At 42.7% G+C, this 21,157-nt stretch overlaps 1 protein-coding gene across 1 annotated transcript in view; it reads left to right on the forward strand.

Moving 5' to 3' along the window:
- The first annotated feature begins 1,107 nt into the window (after window positions 1–1,107).
- Window positions 1,108–21,157, forward strand: part of PTPN9 (protein tyrosine phosphatase non-receptor type 9) — a 37,311-nt gene continuing 17,261 nt past the window's right edge. The window contains exons 1-7 of the mRNA XM_040413726.1: window positions 1,108–1,382; window positions 7,081–7,224; window positions 16,079–16,168; window positions 16,262–16,398; window positions 19,901–20,006; window positions 20,422–20,532; window positions 20,682–21,004. Of these exons, the coding sequence (XP_040269660.1) occupies window positions 1,350–1,382; window positions 7,081–7,224; window positions 16,079–16,168; window positions 16,262–16,398; window positions 19,901–20,006; window positions 20,422–20,532; window positions 20,682–21,004 (944 nt within the window). The 5' untranslated portion in view covers window positions 1,108–1,349. The remainder of the gene's footprint in view (window positions 1,383–7,080; window positions 7,225–16,078; window positions 16,169–16,261; window positions 16,399–19,900; window positions 20,007–20,421; window positions 20,533–20,681; window positions 21,005–21,157) is intronic.

Consider the following 21,157-nt stretch of genomic DNA (forward strand, 5'->3'; position numbering starts at 1 on the left):
GCTCTGCTACATTGCTGCAAGAACCCTGTACACACACAGCTCTGCTACATTGCTGCAAGCACCCTGTACACACACAACTCTGCTACATTGCTGCAAGCACCCTGTACACACACAGCTTTGCTACATTGCTGCAAGCACCCTGTACACACACAGCTCTGCTACATTGCTGCAAGAACCCTGTACACACACAGCTCTGCTACATTGCTGCAAGCACCCTGTACACACACAACTCTGCTACATGCAATACTATACCACCCCCCCCCCCCCCCCCATTGCTGCAAGCACACACAGCTCTGCTACATTGCTGCAACTAATAGACTCAAACGATTCTCTGAGTCCCTGCGACTCCCCCTGTGCTGTGAGTCAGTGCTAGACTGCTGGTTGCCTCTGATTGGTTGGAGGGAGGGGCGGGGCTAGCTTCCACTGTCTGCTCCTATTACACTGCCTGTTGCTGCCTCTATGCTACTGAGGTTGTGAGTACAGAGAGGGAGAGGATCACAGGGGATTTCAAGTTGTTTACATAGGAATATTACTATTACAGTGAGCGGGGCCCGGTGTTATGTTATTCTGGGGCGGGCCCCCATCCCGGCCGGGCCCTCGGACCATGTCCGAAGTGCCCGACCAGTCAGTCCGCCCCTGGGTCTGTGTACATGAGCGTTGTTTTTTCACGCATCAGTTCTGCGTTGCGTGAAAATCGCAGCATGTTCTATATTCTGCGCTTTTCACACAGCCCTGGCCCCATAGAAGTAAATAGAGCTGCGTGAAAAACGCATTGCATCCGCAAGCAAGTGCGTGTGTGATGCGTTTTTCACTGATGGTTGCAAAGAGATGTTTGAAAAAAACTGAACACAATTGCAGACAAAACTGACTGAACTTGCTTGCAAAATGGTGCGAGTTTCACTGAACGCATCCGGACTTAATCCGTATAGTTAGTGTGAAAGAGGCCGTAGAAAGAGAGACTCTGATGTGGCGCTAGAGTACTGAAGCCTACATGTGTAGAGAGGCAGGTGGTGATGAAGGGGTTAAGCATGGAGCCTCTCCTCGTCTTGCAGTGTTAATGGCTGCCACTAGAGGGCGCCTGTGAATTTGTTCTGGGTCTCTCACTGTTATTATGATTGCTTCCTTTTCCCCTCACCCCTGTTAGGAAAATGTCCCGTTCACATTAAATCTACTGCATGAGGCTTCCTGTATTCGTTTCTCAAGCAGGGTGCTAGCCATAGCTCGCCCATAAATCCTCTGCTTCCTCCATTTGTTTGCAGCGTGAAGGTTTACAAGAGAGGCCTAGTGACCACATAGGCCTCTTAGGAGCCCCAGCCTGTAGTAGCAGCTGAGGAGGAAAGACTGAAGGCATGGCACAAGCACTGACACAGGAGGAGGAACAGGTAATCTTAGTGTGTGCGTATTATAGATAATAGCGGTATAGTCTGTGTTAAACCACAGATAATACTGGAGGAAATGTGTGATCTGTACAGCGTGTGTGCTTCATCTGCAAACCAGTCTTTCACGCAATGGTTATAGCAAATGGTTCTGTAATGTGCAAATATGTTCAGCAGTATGATGGAGGTGTTTTTATGTGGAGCCGGTCTATGTTCTATCAGTAAATGAGCTTTAGCTAGAAATCCCTATTTTTTTTATACACTACGTACTGAGATTTCTGAGCCATTTTACAAAGTAGTGGTTACTTTTTTTTTTTAAAACAAACTAGGCTTTTCTAAATCTCAGAAAATCCCAGGAATGTTATCACCTATCCACAGCAAGTCTCGAAATGTGGAAAGTCCAAACTCTGGTTCCCCCTGCAATCCCGAAAATGAGGGGTCTTCAAGTCCCTCTCTGATTGGAGCAGTAGCATAGGTCCACTGCTCTGTTCAAGTCTTTGGGACTTGCTGTCTTGCCAGCAGGTTTGTACCTATGACACTGGCTGACCTGTTACACGTGCACTTGGCAGCTGAAGACATCTGTGTTGGTCCCATGTTCATATGTGCCCTCATTGCTGAGAAAAAGGAGGTTTTAATATATGCAATGGGGGCCGTTACACCTAGAGGCTCCGCTCTCTGCAACTGTTGCACCTTCTTCACTTTGATTGACAGGATCAGGCAGTGAAAACATCATGCCTGGCCCTGTCAATCAAAACGCACAGGGTGTGACAGTTGCAGAGAGAGCAGAGTGAATGGAGTGGTGAACCAACATGTATACTACCGCTCCATTCAGAAAGGAGACGCGCGAGCCCCTGAGGTCGGTCCCCCTGTCGTCCAATATTTATCATCTATCCTTTGGTTAAGTGATAAATAATTTTGTGTGATAACCCATTCAATAAAGAATTAATCTACTGCATTAATAATCGCGTGTTATGGTTGACATTGGGGTCATGAATTGGAATTTAATCCATAGCAACATCTGCATAAACCTTGTATATTCACCCTGCGCTTGTGTGGGCATCCTCCTACACAACATATACACATAATCTTGTGTCTTAAGTAATTGTACCTAAATTGTGAATGCTTGCAGAAGGGGAAATCAGACTGTGGGCTCCAGAAGGCACAGGGACCAAAGTGAATTATTAGAATCTATGTACAGTACTGCAGAATATGTTGGTGCTACATAAGAAAGAGTGAATATAGTTATAGTTACTACGACTGCCAGAGATAGAAAAGTACAAGCCCTTGGTTATATCTGGCAGCCCCATAGAACCTAATAGAGCGGCAGCGCGCATGAATGTCTGCTGCTCTATTCATACGGGAGAACACGGGCCCCCGTTCTTGTGACTGGCAGGGGTCCCAGTGGTCACACCTCCATCGATCAGACACTTATCTCCTGTGCTGTGGGTAGGGGACAACCGCTTTAAGTTCATAACTGCATGTACACTAGCCTAAAGAATTATTAGGAACACCTGTTCTATTTCTCATTAATACAATTATCTAGTCAACCAATCACATGGCAGTTGCTTCAATGCATTTAGGGGGGTGGTCCTGGTCAAGACAATCTCCTGAACTCCAAACTGAATGTCAGAATGGGAAAGAAAGGTGATTTAAGCAATTTTGAGCGTGGCATGGTTGTTGGTGCCAGACGGGCCTGTCTGAGTATTTCACAATCTGCTCAGTTACTGGGATTTTCACGCACAACCATTTCTAGGGTTTACAAAGAATGGTGTGAAAAGGGAAAAACATCCAGTATGCGGCAATCCTGTGGGCGAAAATGCCTTGTGGATGCTAGAGGTCAGAGGAGAATGGGCCGACTGATTTAAGCTGATAGAAGAGCAACGTTGACTGAAATAACCACTCGTTACAACCGAGGTATGCAGCAAAGCATTTGTGAAGCCACAACATGCACAACCTTGAGGCGGATGGGCTACAACAGCAGAAGACCCCACCGGGTACCACTCATCTCCACTACAAATAGGAAAAAGAGGCTACAATTTGCACGAGCTCACCAAAATTGGACTGTTGAAGACTGGAAAAATGTTGCCTGGTCTGATGAGTCTCGATTTCTGTTGAGACATTCAAATGGTAGAGTCCGAATTTGGCGTAAACAAAATGAGAACATGTATCCATCATGCCTTGTTACCACTGTGCAGGCTGGTGGTGGTGGTGTAATGTTGTGGGGGATGTTTTCTGGGCACACTTTAGGCCCCTTAGTGCCAATTGGGCATCGTTTAAATGCCACGGGCTACCTGAGCATTGTTTCTGACCATGTCCATCCCTTCATGACCACCATGTACCCATCCTCTGATGGCTACTTCCAGCAGGATAATGCACCATGTCACAAAGCTCAAATCATTTCAAATTGGTTTCTTGAACATGACCATGAGTTCACTGTACTAAAATGGCCCCCACAGTCACCAGATCTCAACCCAATAGAGCATTTTTGGGATGTGGTGGAACAGGAGCTTCGTGCCCTGGATGTGCATCTCTCAAATCTCCATCAACTGCAAGATGCTATCCTATCAATATGGGCCAACATTTCTAAAGAATGCTATCAGCACCTTATTGAATCAATGCCACGTAGAATTAAGGCAGTTCTGAAGGCAAAAGGGGGTCCAACACCGTATTAGTATGCTGTTCCTAATAATTCTTTAGGTGAGTGTATGTTATCAAAGGAAATGAGTGAATTGTTCAGTCTGATTATGCAAAAAGCATATTAGTAAGTTCATACAATACAATGATTAAATCAATCTGCCTACCATTACCCCTAGTGCAGAAAACAACTGGAGGTGATCACTCCTTTATTTTCAGACTTGCTTTGAAAAAATATGGGTACGTGTTATGAAATCTGGCAGGCTGTTCCAGCCAGCTTGGCGGATGTCGGATTTCACCTTATCAGTCATTGCCGGATGCCGCTGTTCACCAGCAGACCCCCATTGACTAGAAAGGGATCGAGCGGTGATCCAGCTGCTTTCCGGCATAAATGCTGGCTGTCAGCCGGACAGATACCTTATTCGGCTGACAGCCGGCATTTATACAGGAACAGGCTGACGAATTGTCTAATGCTAGTGTGAACCTAGCGTCAGAGCTGAATCGTGATTGGTTGATGGAGGTAACTTCAGTTGTTATCTGCACTACAACTGAGGCTCATTGGGGAAGATTTGCCAAGTTAAAGTGTAAGGCCTCTTTCACACTTGCGTTGTCCGGATCCGGCGTGTATCCACTTGCCGGAATTACACGCCGGATCCGGAAAAACGCAAGTGTACTGAAAGCATTTGAAGACGGAACCGTCTTCCAAATGCGTTCAGTGTTACTATGGCACCCAGGACGCTATTAAAGTCCTGGTTGCCATAGTAGGTGCGGGGAGCGGGGGAGCGGTATACTTACAGTCCGTGCGGCTCCCGGGGCGCTCCAGAATGACGTCAGAGCGCCCCATGCGCATGGATGACGTGATCCATGTGATCACATGATCCATGCGCTTGGGGCGCCCTGACGTCACTCTGGAGCGCCCGGGGAGCCGCACGGACGGTAAGTACACTGCTCCCCCGCTCCCCGCTACACTTTACCATGGCTGCTAGGACTTTAGCGTCCCGGCAGCCATGGTAACCACTCTGAAAAAGCTAAATGTCGGCTCCGGCAATGCGCCGAAACGACGTTTAGCTTAAGGCCGGATCCGGATCAATGCCTTTCAATGGGCATTAATTCCGGATCCGGCCTTGCGGCAAGTGTTCCGGATTTTTGGCCGGAGCAAAAAGCGCAGCATGCTGCGGTATTTTCTCCGGCCAAAAAACGTTCCGTTCCGGAACTGAAGACATCCTGATGCATCCTGAACGGATTTCTCTCCATTCAGAATGCATTAGGATAATCCTGATCAGGATTCTTCCGGCATAGAGCCCCGACGACGGAACTCTATGCCGGAAGACAAGAACGCAAGTGTGAAAGAGCCCTAACTACAGTATATATTGTGTAGGGACACGAATTTTAAACATTTTTGTAACGCACTTTATTAGGAAAAGATGTTTCTTTCTACTAAAAAACAGGGTAGAAAGTCTTCTCAGCCAAGTTCAACAGTGTTGCTAAGGAAAGTCTGTCTTCAGCATTCTCTGAGCGCTAAAGACGCCGGAGTGTGTGACATATAGAAGGTTCCAGCCTGCCTCTGATTACTACTCCAGTCCCTGACAATGGACATGTGCCCTAACTATCACTTGCCATCACCCTGCCTATCCGACTTGTTACACACCGGTGTCTTCAGCGCTCAGTGAAACACTGAAGACAGACTCTCCTTATCAACGCTCAGTGACAGCTTTGATAGAAGACTCTTTATACCGAAACAACAATTACTATTTAAACCGAAACACCGAGAGGCGGGCTTATGCAGTTTGAGCAACGCCCTTGGTGCTGACTGCAGACCCCGCCAACGCTCCAAACACGCACCCCTCCCGTTAAATTGACAGTGCTAGACCTCACGTCTAGCGTTAAGTTTTCGCACCAGTGCAGTTGTTAGCAAAGGCTTCGCACCCCATCTTCTGCTGCTGGCGGAGCAGCGAACATGTTCAGTGCCATTGACATCATTCCGCCTGGAAGTGGAGGCGCTGTCTGCTTCATCTGCAGTCGCTTCCACTTCCAGGTGGAATGATGTCAGTGGCGAACCAGTCACTGTGAAAATGAAGTGTAATCTGTAGGCAGCATGTTATAGAGCAGGAGGAGATGAGCAGATTGGGAGTATAGTTTTATGGGAAAATATTCAGTGTAACTTGTACTTCATGAATTTTAAATTCCTGCTCATTCTGGGGTTTGAAGTCAAGGAGGTGGTCCTATCAGTGATTGACAGCTATCTCTGTATACACAGTCAGAGAGGGGAGGTGGGCTCTATGCCATGGTGCCTGCAACTCAGACTCCATGCTCAACGTAACAGGTTCCCTTTAAGCGTGCATGCACATAAAAAAAAAAAAAAAATCCCGCATTTTTTGCGGGTCGGATGCGGACCCATTTACTTTAATGGGGCCAAAAAAGATGCGGACAGCACAACGTGGGCAGTCTGTTCCGTGGCAACCACAAAAAAATAGAACATGACCTATTCTTGTCCGCATTATGAAGAAGGATGGATAGGACTGTTCTATTAGGGGCCGGCTGTTCCATTCCGCAAAATGCAGAACGCACATGGCTGGTATCCGTGTTTTACAAACAGGCAACGGTCGTCTGCATGAGCCCTAAATGTGTGGCTTTGCAGTCAAGTTACAACAGAATCTTGGTACTTTTTATAACTTATTAGTCTGTATATTTGAAATTGAATCTAACTGAAATATTTTGGCATAATCACAGTAATAGGACTGTACGTAAATATTACATTTGTCTTTCCTGTTCTTATTATGGACAAATACTGACTCTATGCCTGTGCCATCTGTTGTCTGTCAATCTTTAACCATAATTGACTTATTCCACCCATTTACAATTACTGCACCTCTTGTCCAAGTCATATATTGCCAGATCAAACACCTACTAAACAGTAATATGCCAGTCTGGATGTAGTGTATATATAAGTAACATACTGTATTCTCCTAATTTTTTCACTTTTTATGCATCTATTTCCCAGAATTGTTTAATTATTAGCTCAGGCCTTCCCAGTCTGGGATATTTTTACTTACTCAGGATTTTTTCCCAGGCCACTCAGCGGTTCCTGCAAGAGATGAATGCCTGGACTTCCTTTCACTCAGTACCCCCTCTCTCCTGGGATGTTGCGGTGAAGTTTCTAATGGCAAGAAAATTTGACGTTGTCCGAGCAATTGAACTTTTTCATTCGTACAGGGTAAGGGATGAATCAGGCACAGAATTTTATTTCTGCATATTCCTACACCAAGAGCAACTATAGTGTTAAAGGGGTTCTCCGGGATTTACATATTGATGACCTATCCTTGGGATTTCATGAATATGAGACTGGTGGGGATCGGTCTTTTGGTACCCCAGTTGATCATCTGTATGAAGAGGCCATGGTGCTCTATGAGTGCTTAGTGCTCTTCCTAGGCCAGTTATCTCATGTTCATCGCATATCGCATGTCACATGGCCTAGGCAAAGCTCAGTCCCATGTGAATGGGTCAGAGCTGCAATACCAAATACAGCCACTATCCAATGGACGGCGCTGTGCTTGGTAAGCTGTGAGGAGGCCGCGGTGCTCACAGGAGGGCTGTGGCCTCCTCAAACAGCTGACCGTGGGGGTGCCAGGAGTCAGACTCCCACCGATCAGATAATTATGACTTATCCTAAGGATTGGTCATCAAAATGTAAATCCAAGAGAATCCCTTTAATTCTAAAAGGGAGCCTTCACACACAGAAGATTTTATTGCAAAAAATTCTCTGAGACTGAAAATTAGTTCATATGAACGGGTTTGTTTTGGCAGGAAGCGCATGGATTTCTGCAAGCCCCGTTCAGGTGAATGGAACGGAAAATTTTCTGCATGAAAATCTGCCGTGTGTGAAGGCACCCTAATAAGAAAAAAAAAGTTGTTCAAAAGAAATGAATATATAATCAGTACAGAAACTTGAGTAATTGTGTAAATACATTGCATTACTTATCATGTACTGATCCAGAGTTACAGTCTGTATTGTAGTCCCAAGCTGCATTCACAGTTTTCTGCTGCTTCTACTCTGAGAGGTGGAGAAGTCAGCCCCTTACAGTCATTGAAAAGATGGCAGTATATGGATTAAGAAAAAATACAATGCACTCGGAAAGTCTTCAGACCCTTTCACTTTTTTACATTTTGTTATGTTGCAGCCTTGTGCTAAAAAACGAATTCGTGTTTTTCCCAATCTGCCCGCAATCAAACTGAAAGTTTAAAATCTTAGCTAATTTATTGAAAATGAAAAACTAAAATCTTGCATTGACATAGGTATTCAGACCTTTTACTCAGTACTCAGTTGAAGCACTTTTGGCAGTGATTGCAGCCTTCAGTCTTCTTGGGTATGATGCTGTGGCAGGCGCAGCACTATGAAGTTCCTTTTGGGCTGTGGCATTAGAAGAATTTTGATATCTCTGACCTTTTAGTCTAACCAGACTGTCTATTACTCTGTAATTCCTCTAGCGCCGTTCTATGGAAGCAGTAGGTTTAAAGAGAACACCAAATGCTTGAAATAACTTCTTTATTAACTTCAACTTTTCTTCATATAACAGTGCCGCCTCCGCAGCAGATAGTCCATGTACAAAACACGTGTTGAATAAAGTCTTACAAAATGGCGGTATGCATAAGATGGTGGTTCAACTGTTCAATCTTGTCATTCAACATAAAATGGTGGATATATTTCTCTCTAGATTATCTGTACTCTTACTTTAAGTTATTTAAGCACTTTATTATCTCTCTGAGAGGTATATTTGAGGTCTAACTAATAGTTCTACTTGCTGACTTTAGTCACAATTTGCAGTATGTAGTTAGCAGTAACTATTTGCAGATTGGTTGAATATGATCTGGTATTGTTGTATGCAATTTGGATTGCAATATGGAATTTGGATTGTAAACTTTGTAGTTTGCAATTGGTGGAACTGTAAGTAAACACATATATAAATAGTTCCGTATACAGTTCTAATCATTACATTAACAATAATAACATTATATAACTGTTTTACCTATTTTGGCCTCTCTGCTTCCATAAAACACAGCTCTTAGTGAAGTGAATATCTGTTCAGCTTCTCTCCTCTGGTGTAATGATTCTAGCAGCTCCTGCTAGGGGGATTTCCCACACAGGCTGTGTGTGAGGCTGGCTGTAATTGGTCAAAACTCCTGCTGTGTGTGAGGCTGGCTGTGATTAGTCTAGACTCCTGCCCAGCAATAACAGTTTAACTCTATGCTTTCTGTTGTTTCTGCTATGTCATTGAGCTTACCTCACATTATACAATGAATCTTAAAGGCATGCTATCTTTTCTGCTTCTGTAAACACAAAATATAACTGTTATATGACATCCAAACATGAAGTCACTGTAAATAACTCTGCTTTTGTCTTTAACACACAAACATAGGAACTGTATTAAGATTATTGGCAGGTTTAGCTGTATAAACATATAAGCCATATTAGCAATCTAGGACAAGTCTTAGCTGGCCAGCTACAGATGCCACAAGGTTTGCACACCTCAATTTGGGGATTTTTTGCCAAACTTCTCTGAAGATCCTCTTAGGCTCTTTCAGATTGGATGAAGACTGTAGGTGGACAGCCATTTACAGGTCTCTCCAGAGATGTTCAATTGTATTAAGGCCGGGGCACTGGCTAAGCCACTCAAGGAGATTCACAGAGTTCTCCCTAAGCTACTCCTGTGTTATATTGGCTGTGTGCTTAGGGTCTTGTTGGAAGGTGAACCTATGGCTCATTCTGAGGTCCAGAGCACTCTGTATCAGGTTTTCATTAAAGTGTAACTATCATATTTTTATTTTATTTGCTAGTTTATTAGAGCTAGACATGTATACCTGAGTTAGTCTGTCAATGATTGTCAAAAGATCTGTAATTACCTTATAATAACAGCTTTCATTAATGTCCTCTGTCCCTTTCCACTGCTCCCTTAAAAGACAGTTGCTATGGCTTGTCTGTCTCCAGCTAAGAAGACGGAGAGGCTGTCCTTCACACTGCATGCCTGCATTAGGCTTCAGAGTGAGGAGGCGTGTTTCTCAGTAATCCAATCTGATTGGCTGGCAGGGAGTTGCTGGCTACAGCAAGTGTGTATGGGAAGTGAGGGAAAGCAGTTTTGGCCTCAGATAACTGGCAGAGGAGCCATCTTGAGAAGGTCCCCACATTGTAAATGTTTAAACAGCCGTAACTAAGGGAAAAACTCAAGGGAAACAGTGGTATGTGAAGAAACTAAAGATTGCTTTATGCATAATGCTGCTGCTGCTGCTGCAGCAGCAGCAGCAGCAGCAGTAACATATGCTAAAAAAAATTTTTTTATGAAAACATGACAGTTACCCTTTAAGAATATCTCTGTACTTTGCTCGATTCAGCTTTCCCTCAATCCTGACCAGTCTCCCTGTCCCACAGTCTGAAAACACTCCCACAATATGATGCTGCCTCAACCATGCTTCACTGTTGGGATGGTATTAGGCAGGTAATAAGCAGTGCTTGGTTTCCTCCAGACATGACACTTAGGATTAAGGCCAAAAAGTTCAATCTTGGTTTCACCAGACCAAAAAATCTTGTTTCTCACAGTTTAAGATGCCCTTAGGTGCTTTTTTGCAAACTCCAGGTGGGCTTTCATGTGTCTTTTACTGAGTAGATGCTTATTTCTGGCCACTCTTCTATAAAGCCGAGATTGGTGGAGTGATGCTGGTTGACCTTCTGGAGGTTTCTCCCATCTGCACACAGGATTTTTGGAGCTTAGCCAGAGTGACTATTGGGTTCTTGGTCAATTCTCCTACCAAGGCCCTTCTCCACTGATTACTTAGTTTGTTGGGGTGGCCAGCTTTAAGAACTGTCCTGGTTGTTCCAAATTTCTTCTATTTAAAAATTATGAAGGTCACTGTGCTCTTGGGAACTTTCAGTGCAGCAGAACTTTTTGTACCCTTCCCTAGATCTGTCCCTTCACACAATCCTGTCTCTGGGCTCTACAGGCAGGTTAATCCTCCTCATGGCTTAGTTTTTGCTCTAATATGCATTGTCCGCTGTGAAGCCATATATGGACAGAGGTGCCTGTTTCCAAATCATGTCCAATCAACTGAATTTACCCTCAGTGGACACCAGTTAAGATTTTGAAACATATCAAAGCTGATCAAGAGAAATGGCAGGCCTCCTGAGCTAGATTTCAAGTCATAATAAAGGGTCTGAATACTTACATGTATGTTCATGCAAACTTTAGGTTTTTTCCTTTTTAATAGATTTGCAAAACTTTCCAAAATTCTTTTTTGACTTTCACATTACGGGGCACTGAGTGAAGCTGATGAGGGAAAACTTGATTTTTTTAAATTATATTTTGGCAAAAGGCCGCAACATAACAAAAAAAGTGAAAGGGTCTGAAAACTTTCCGAATGCACTGCAAGTAAAACAGTATTGCACTGCCTTTGGTGTGGGCATTGGTCTGGGAACAGTGCTTGTCACACAATGTGAAAGGTGCCCGCTGTAACTGATCAATACATTATATACAGAGGTGAAGGATGTAGCACAGAGAAGAGCTGCAGAAGCCAGTGGACTATAGATATGTGGAAGAGTGGTAGCTAACCCTGCACTTAGAATGGCACATGTGTGGTAGGGATGAGGAGTATAATTATGAATATCAATGCTGTGGGTTGGTGGGTAAGGGGGCAATGAAAAATGGACCATCCAAAAGCTATTATGCTAACTTTAGAGGTGGTAGAGCACAATCTGAAGCCCAAGAAAACTTGTCCTGCCGCTTGTACTGTGTATCCATTATTTATTTGCCAATTGCTAAATTTTTGCTCATTGTCAATAAACAAAACATTCTTGTTTTCATTCACTGAATCCTATGCAAGCTTAATCCCTTCAGGACACTGCCATTTTTCACCTTAAGGACCAGGCCGTTTTTTTTAAATTTGACGTGTTACTTTATGTGTTAATTTGGAAGGCTTTTACTTATCCAAGCCATTCTGAGATTTTTTTTTCTCGTGACACATTGTACTTTATGATGGTAGTAAATTTCAGTCAATATATTTTTTTTTTATAAAAAAAATAAATACCAAATTTACCAAAAAATTGGAAAAATTAGCAACTTTCCAAATTTCAATTTATTTTCTTTTAAAACAGATAGTGATACCTTTATATAATAGTTATTACTTTACATTTCCCATATGTCTACTTTATGTTCTGGTAACAAAGCACAGGTTAACAGCCAAATAAAACTCAATATTTATTACCCTGATTCTCTAGTTTACAGAAATACCCCATTTGTGATCATAAACTGCTGTACGAGCACATGGCAGGGTGCAGAAGGAAAGGAGTGCCATTTGGTTTTTGGAGGGCAGGTTTCACTGGGATAATTTTAAGTTGCCATGTCACATTTAAAGGACCCCCTGATGCACCCCTAGAGTACAAACTCCAAAAAAGTGACCCCATTTTGGAAACTATGGGATAAGGTGGCAGTTCTATTAGTATTAATTTAGGGTACATATGATTTTTGGTTGCTCTATATTACACTTTTTGTGAGGCAAGGTAACAAAAAATAGCTGTTTTAGCACGGTTTTTATTTTTTGTTATTTACAATGTTCATCTGTCAGGTTAGATCATGTGCTATTTTTATAGAGCAGGTTGTTACGGACGCGACAATACCAAATATGGTAGTTTTACAAAATAAAGCATTTTTGAAAAAAAATATTTTTTTAATGTCTCCATATTCTGAAAGCCATTTTTTTTTTTTTTTTTTTAGGAGGGTAATTGCCTTAGGTAGGCTCTAATTTTTTGCGGGAAAGAGATGACGGTATAATTATTATTTTTTTTTTTATGGTGTCCATCTGAGGGGTTAGGTCATGTGATATTTTTATACGGCAGGTTGTTACGAGCACAGCAATACCTAATATGTATACTTTTTAAAATTTATTTAAAGAGGACCTTTCACCGATTATTACCCTATGAACTAACTATACAGACATGTAGAGGTGCGCCCGGGGATCTCACTGCACTTACTATTATCCCCGGGCGCCGCTCCGTTCTCCCACTATGCCCTCCGGTATCTCCGCTCACTAAGTTATAGTAGGCGGAGATTCCAGTCCCTAAGTTATGGTAGGCGGAGTCTGCCCTTGTTCTGCTCTAGCGCTGGCCAATCGCAGCGCAGAGCTCACAGCCTGGGAGGTTATTTTCTCCCAGGCTGTGAGCTCTGCAATGCGATTGGCCAGCGCTACAGAAGAACAAGGGCAGACTCCGCCTACCATAACTTAGGGAACGGAGATACCGGAGGGCATAGCAGGAGAACGGATCAGCGCCCGGGGATAATAGTAAGTGCAGTGAGATCCCCGGGCGTCGCTCCACATGTCTGTATAGTTAGTTCATAGGGTAATAATCGGTGAAAGGTCCTCTTTAAGTTTTACACAATAAAAGTATTTTTGAAACAAAAAAAATCATGTTTTAGTGTTTCCGTATTCTGAGAGCCATATATTTTTTTTTTTGGGCGATTGTCTTAGGTAGGATTTCATTTTTTTGCCGGATGAGATGAATGTTTGGTACTATTTTGGGGTGCATGTGACTTTTTGATCGCTTGGTATTACACTTTTTGTGATGCAAGGTTACAAAAAATAGCTTTTTCGACACCGTTCTTTCATATTTTTTTTTCGGTGTTCATCTGAGGGTTTAGATCATGTGATATTTTAATAGACCTGATTTTTACGGACACGGAGATACTTAATATGTCTACTTTTTTTCATAGGGATGATTGCCTTAGGTAGGGTCTAATTTTTTGCGGGCTGAGATGACAGTATTTTTTTTTTACGGTGTCCACCTGAGGGGTTAGGTCATGAGATATTTTTATACGGCAGGTTGTTACGGACACGGCGATACCTAATATGTATACTTTTTTTTTTTTCACTTTTAACACAATAAAAGCATTTTCTGAGAGCCATAGTTTTTTATTTTTTGCTCAATTGTTTTATGTAGGGGCTCATTTTTTGCGGGATGAGGTGATGGTTTGATTGGTACTATTTTGGGGGCCATACTGCTTTTTGATAGCTTGGTGTTGCACTTTTTGGGATTTAAGGTGACAAAAACATGATTATTTTAGCACAGTTTTTATTTTATTTTTTTCTACGGTGTTCAGTTGAGGGGTGACTCGTGTGATATTTTTAAAGAGCCGGTCATTACAGAAGCGGCAATACCCAATATGTCTGGTTTTCTTTCTTCTTTTTTTTTTACAATTTTATGTGTTTTATTTTGGGATTTTATTTTATTTTTTACTTGAAACGGTATTTATTTTTATTATGAAAAACACTTTTTTTAACTTTTTATTTTTGTCCCACTCTTGGACTTCAACATCTGGGGTCTGATCCCCTCTGCAATGCATTACAATACAACCTGTCAGCTTTTATGCTGACAGCTTGCCTGTGAGACCCAGCCTAAGGGTCTGGATCTCACAGGCTTCTGTAGAAGGCAAGCCCCAATGCCTATAGAAGGCATTGGGCTTACCTTCTCTTCCATTGGGTCCCCGCCACTGCAGCACGGGGACCCGATGGAGATGCGGAGGATACCTGTACCCTCCGCAAACCCTCTGCATGCCGCGGTCACAAGGGTCATACAATGAGTTAATACGCCGACATTTGTGTTTTCACCGATGCCGGCGTATGCAGCAGGGGCCCGGCAATCAGTGACTGCCGGGTCCTTGCCGCTGATCGTACGGCGCTGGTCCTTAAGTCCTTAAGTCATGTCCACCAGCGCTGTATATGTACGACAAGGGTCCTCTATGGGTTAAAAGGGGCTTTCCTGGAGTACAATATTGGTGACCTATCCTCTGGTCAACAGTGTCAGATTAGTGCGGGTCTGACTCCCAGGACCCCACCAGTCAGCTGTTTAAAGAGGCCTAAGTGCTCAGGTGAGCGCTGTGGTCCCTTCCTAGGCCAGTGACATCGCGATTATTGGTCAGACTGCATATGTACAGCTCAGACCCATTGAAATGAATGGGGCTGAGCGGCAATAGCAAGCACAGTCACTATACAATGTACTGGACTTTACTTGTTGAACTTTGAGGAGGCCATATCACTCAGCGGGGCTCCCCATTCTCTTTAGACAGCTTATTGGAAAGGGGGCCCAGAGTCAGATCCCCACCGATCTGATATTGATGACCTATCCTGGAACATGTCATCAATATTGTAGTCCCAGAAAACCCCTTTTAACTTTACAACTGCACAAAGTAATCGGGTGGGCAAAATATGTCAGTGTGAATTCCAGGCTATATAGGTCAGAAGAGAAGATTGTAACCAGTATAGGCAATCATAGCACCCATCAGCCATGAGAATTACTGAGGAGGCAGTTCAGAGACTTACATAGGACTACTTTCTTCCAAAACTCACACCTTTGCACAGGTTAAATCTTTTATTGCAGCTCAGCACCATGGACGTGAAAGGGGCTGAGCTGCAATTCCACACACAACCCATGGGCAAGTGTAACGTTGTTTCTGGAAGGAAATAGCAAGCATAGGTTCTCAGCCTTATGTTTTCAGCGTACAGTACCAGCAATGTGGATGAGATTTTAAGAACTCACGTGCCGTGAAAAAGAAATCCTTAATGGAAATTGATCTAACTTGCGAATTTTAAATCCTCAGCATGTCAATTTATGCTGTGGACTTCCACAACAGATTTCACCCTTTGCATTGGTGAAATATGTGGCAAAACTGCATGACTATTCTCAACAGCAACTACTATGGGACTGAGTGGCCATATTCTAGCAATGCGACCAATGGTAATTTCTGTCCTAATAAAAGGTAGGTGGCGGTGCTTCTTTGTTACACTGCTGCCCCTTGTTCCTTAAGCGCTGTACTGTGAAAATTTGGTGCTGAGTTTTTTTTAAATTAAAAATACAAATATTTAGAAATTATATTCAATCATTAGTCTGTGCATGGCCAGCTATATGTCTCAACAAGCAGGAAGATGTTACCCATTATCAGCAGGTGGGCTGCCATCTTCAGACGCATTATAATATATTGGATGTCAATGATTATAAGGTGTACTTCTCTGACGACTATATTTGTTTCTGCCAGGAGACACGTCAGAGAGAAGGGATCGTCAGACTAAACCCTCTGCAGGAGCCTTTGCTCTCTGAATTGTTAAGTGGCAAGTTTACCGTGCTGGTAAGGCTTTTTTTGAAATGTAATATAACCTAGAGATCTACACTGAAGTGTTGGAAAATGCTTTCTTCTGCCTTCTCCACTCTTTTCCCATAGAGTGTACGGGCCCCCACTGGAGCCTCCATTGCCATCTTCACTGCTAAACTTCACTTCCCAGCAAGAAAGAACAGCAGAGAGGTGCAGCACACGGTACTCCAAGCTCTTTTCTATCTGTTGGACCGTGCGGTGGAGAGGTGAGAGACACCACAAAGAAGAGCAGACCAAAAATTGCAGATATATTATGGGCGGCTAAAAGTGCACATTTAGAATATATGTAGTCTACACCATTGACTGTAGCCAATATACATAAGAATGAAGTTTGGACTTTTTACACTGATTTGTGGTAGCAATAACAGTAGAGGTACATGAGAGGACCTTTTATCCAAGAACAGCTTGCCTAGGTGTAAAAGTACCTATATACTGAAGCCCTCTGTAACCACCTTACATGAGCAATGTGTGCACAGTATAGTATAGTAAAATGAAAACGATTCGGTACATTTTATATTATTAATATGAAGAAGTCTTCCAGGTTAATGTCATGAAGTTAGGGGGCATTTATTATCCCGGAATACGCCTATAATAGGCGTATTTCAGGCAAAGATGGCGACTTTGCCCCGCTCACACCAGGTCTAAAATTGTGGGAAGGGGACAGGCCATTAGGCCCGTCTCATTCATCATTTTCTACTCCTATTTTAGGCGCAGAAAATGGTCTAAATGTAAGACAGCTAGGAAGGTGTCTTACATTTAGACTGGCCGGTGGATGCGCTGAAGTTATGGAGAGGCCGCCAGCTATGGGGCTTTATTAAGACCAGCGTCTAAAACATCGATCTTAATAAATGTGCCCCTTAATTCCCAGAAAACTCCTTCAAGATATCCCTGTATTTACTTGTTCAATTAGAAATCTACAAAACAGGATGTGGCTAATAAATATTGCCTTATAACGTAATTTATTTAAAGTATCTTGTGGCCTTTTCCAGAGTATTTCAAGAAATACTAAATAGGGGTAAAAAAAATCTTAAGTGATTTGAATACTTAAAGGGAACAATGTGACAGTCTACATGCAGTTCTGTCTGCGTGCAGCATGGTAGAGAACAGGAGGAGCTGAGCAGATTGATCATATAGTTTTGTGGGAAAAGAAATCGGTATCCATATAAATTCCTTTCTTACTGGAGTCCAGTGAGCGGTCTTATCAGCTCCTCCTGCTCTATAATATAACATGCTGCCTGCAGATTGCACTGAATTTTTAAGGTAATAGGTTCAGGTCACATCAATGGGCTAGACCTAGACTTGCTTAGAGAAATTTTTGGCCCATTCACTGTTGGTGGCAGTGAACATGAGGGCACATGTCTGCGGTCAGAGTGAAAGCTGGTAAAGTAGTCAGAAGCCTTAAAGGGGTTATCCAATACTATAAACTGCTCACCCATATGCCAGGCCCCTCACAGGGAATATACTTACCCTGATCCCTGCGTCGCTCCTGGTTGGGCTCCCCCCTCCCCCCCCGCCACCGGATGTTTTCATCGGCACACGAGGAGAAGTGGCAGTGCGGGGACCAGGAGCGGCGCGGGGAGCCGGGTAAGTATATTCCCTGTAAGGGGACTGGCATATGGGGTGGCAGTTTATAGTATTGGATAACCCCTTTAATGAATACTCTGAGTAGGCATCTTAAATAAAAAAATAAAAAAGGGCATCTTTAAACTTCACACACGTTACTTGTATATTTTAAACTATATATTTAATTTGTGTGGGGTTAATATATTAATAATAACATCCTGATTATATTCATTGAGTCCATGTGATTTACCCTAACAGGTCTAAATGTGTAATTGGATTAATAAAACGTGCTCATAACTGTGTATTAACTACTATGTCTGTAGTGAGGACTGAATGTGTTATTGTTGAAGCCTTAAAGGGGTTGTCTCACTTCAGTAAGTTTAATTTATCATGTAGAGAAAGTTAATACAAGCCACTTACTAATGTACTGTTATTACCCATATTGCTTCCTTTGCTGGCTGGATTCATTTTTCTATCACATTATACACTGCTCGCTTCCATGGTTACGACCCCCCTGCAATCCATCAGTGGTGGTCGTTCTTGCACAATATAGGAAAAAGCACTAGCTTATGTGCGCCCCCATGGTCCTGGCCACCAGAGAGGCTGATGCTTTTTCCTATAGTGTGCAAGCACGACCACCACTGATGGATTGCAGGGTGGTCTGTAACCATGGAAACGAGCAGTGTATAATGTGATAGAAAAAAGAAGCCAGCCAGCAAAGGAAGCAATATGGGTAATAACAATACATTAGTGAGTGACTTGTATTAACATTCTCTACATGATAAATGCAACTTACTGAAGTGAGACAATCCCTTTAAAGTGTACCTAAACTTACAAACGAATGTTATTGAAACCTACTCTAAATGTGAGTAGATTATCATTATTATTATTTATTACTTAGTGAAATTCAGCAAAGTTCAGGTGCCTATTGCGCTTTAGAATCTGTGTATGGGAGTATGGATTCACTAAGGCCACACTGAGCGCTGGGTAGAACATTACTGCTCCTGCCTGTACCAGCGCTGCTCTCCTAAAGCCTGGCATAGACCGGCAATGTCAGGCTTTAACACAGTGGGCACAAGCACAGGAGCGTGATGTGCTGTTGAGTCTCTGCCTGTACAGAGCTCAGTGCGGTCTCAGTGAATTTATACTCCCATACACCGCAGTGTACGGGAATACGGATTCTAAAGCGCAATAGGTACCTGAACTTTAGGCAACTATTTCACTAAGAAAAGTAAAAAAAAATTATAATTAAAGTATACTACGATAATTAATTTTGCCACAATGAAGTTAATTTGTAAGTTTAGATACATTTTAAGAGGAAAGGCAGCCTGTCATCCATTTCATGCAGTCCGAACAATGCACAGAGCAGGGGAGAATTCACACAACGGTCTCCTCTCCCTGTTTTGGTAATGAGGGATATCGTGCTGCCTGTGGTTAGGACTAGAGATAAGCAAATTTCCTAAAATTCGATTTGCTACTGAGTCTTCTAAATCAACCTTGTGATTCAATTCGGGTACGAATCGATTCTATCCGAATCGAAAGTACTTTGAATACCTTGAAAGGTTTCTCTCTCGTATTTGCTCATCTCTAGTTTGGACAGCATGAAATGAATGATGGGTCAAATCTATGATCCATAAGAAAGCTGGAAACTGGACTGACATGTAACTGCCAAACTAAAGGAAACACTAATGTAAAGTAACAAATATAGAGATAACCCACCTCTATGTGTATATTGTAATGTCTATATTGGTGCATTTTACTGGGGACTACACTGGTTAACTTAAAAAGGTCTTCACAGACAGATGCGACACCTTTGTCTCACAGTTCATGACATTGAGATTATCCACAAGTTTTGTGCATTTTACCTCTTATTCAAGTCATTTGACAATATAGCCCTGAGCAATATGCATACACAGCATTGTCTACTGTACTTGATGGTGATTGGTCAATTTCTCAGGATGCAACACATTTACTAAAGTGTTTTCTTCATTTTGATAGTTACTTTAAAGTATTAAAGTAACATAGTGTCATACCAGCATACCGCTCGCTCTTTTTCCAAATGTGGATCTGAGTGAGTAGTGTGACAATATCCCAGTGCTCCATGTTTGTTCAGTTGTAGACTAGCATAGTGCACTCTCGTTGCAGTGTCGACACACAGAGAAATGGCCTGGTGTTTATCTATGATATGGGGGGCAGTCAGTACACCAACTTTGAGCTGGAGTTAAGCAAGAAGATCTTGAGCCTGCTGAGGGTGAGTGTATATTCCATTCATCCCTTTGCCCTTGCTAAACATACCATTATTCAATTTCCAAGCTAGGGCTTCCATTCATCCAAAGTTTCCATGGCTTGTGTCAGTTTCGGCATCTGGTCCACTTGAACCTGTAATAGTGGTAACTAGTAATGTTTCCTACAGGTCCTATTGCATATAGTATCCCAGTTCTTTCAACTCTTGATGAACCGTGGAAAAACGTGCAGTCACCTTTGACCTATATTGCAGCTCACATATTTTCTTCTGGCAGAAGTCTTGAGTCTACTCAAAAAAGCCTACTTAAATTTACATAATCCTAATTCACGTCCCTTTCCCAAAGTGCATTCATATACATATCTTTTTTAATTTTTATTTTTTGTAATTGGCATGTGAACAATATCTGTTTTATTTATGTTAGGGTGCATTTCCCGCTCGTCTAAAGAAAGTCTTGATCGTCTCTCCTCCAGTCTGGTTCAGAGTTCCATATTCCATCATCAGTCTACTACTTAAAGAGAAGTTGAGAGAGAGGGTAAAAGTCTGGATTTCAAAACCTCTCAAAAAATTTACTGTCTTTATATGGAGATATATTTTCACTCTTCAGCTGACGTAGAACACCGCAAAGCTTTGTGTTTTTTGTACTATTCTATATATAACGGTCAGTATATTCTATCCTTCTAGGTGCACATGGTGAGCATGAGTGAACTTCTTGAGCACTTGCCTCCACAGTCTCTTCCTGAGTCTCTAGGTGGCTTACTTCCATGGGATCCTGGTTCATGGAACTGCCTTCTCCTCCCTGCCCGTGCGGGAAAACCAGATCCTCTAGATGAAGTGGTACTGGTACTGGCAGATGGACAAAGAGGGAGTGTACATAAACCAGTGGCTGGAAGCATGAACTTGTCTGAGCTGCAGGAGCACACTAGCTCTTTGGGAAGACGAGGGATCTATGAGGAATATGAAGCGATAAGAAATGAACAGCCCGAGGGGACTTTCTCAGCTTCATTGTAAGTGTCAGTAAGGTCCAGTATATGTGTGAGGTCTATCCATATCTGTGAAGTGAGGTCCTTCCATATAATTGTATGTCTTAGTAGGACAAACTATATAAATATTTAAATAGGAACGGAGGAGTGGTGGACCTCCTGACAGCACCATTTCCT

Source organism: Bufo bufo, chromosome 1 (assembly GCF_905171765.1).
Source record: "Bufo bufo chromosome 1, aBufBuf1.1, whole genome shotgun sequence".
Classification (NCBI taxonomy): Eukaryota; Metazoa; Chordata; class Amphibia; order Anura; family Bufonidae; genus Bufo; species Bufo bufo.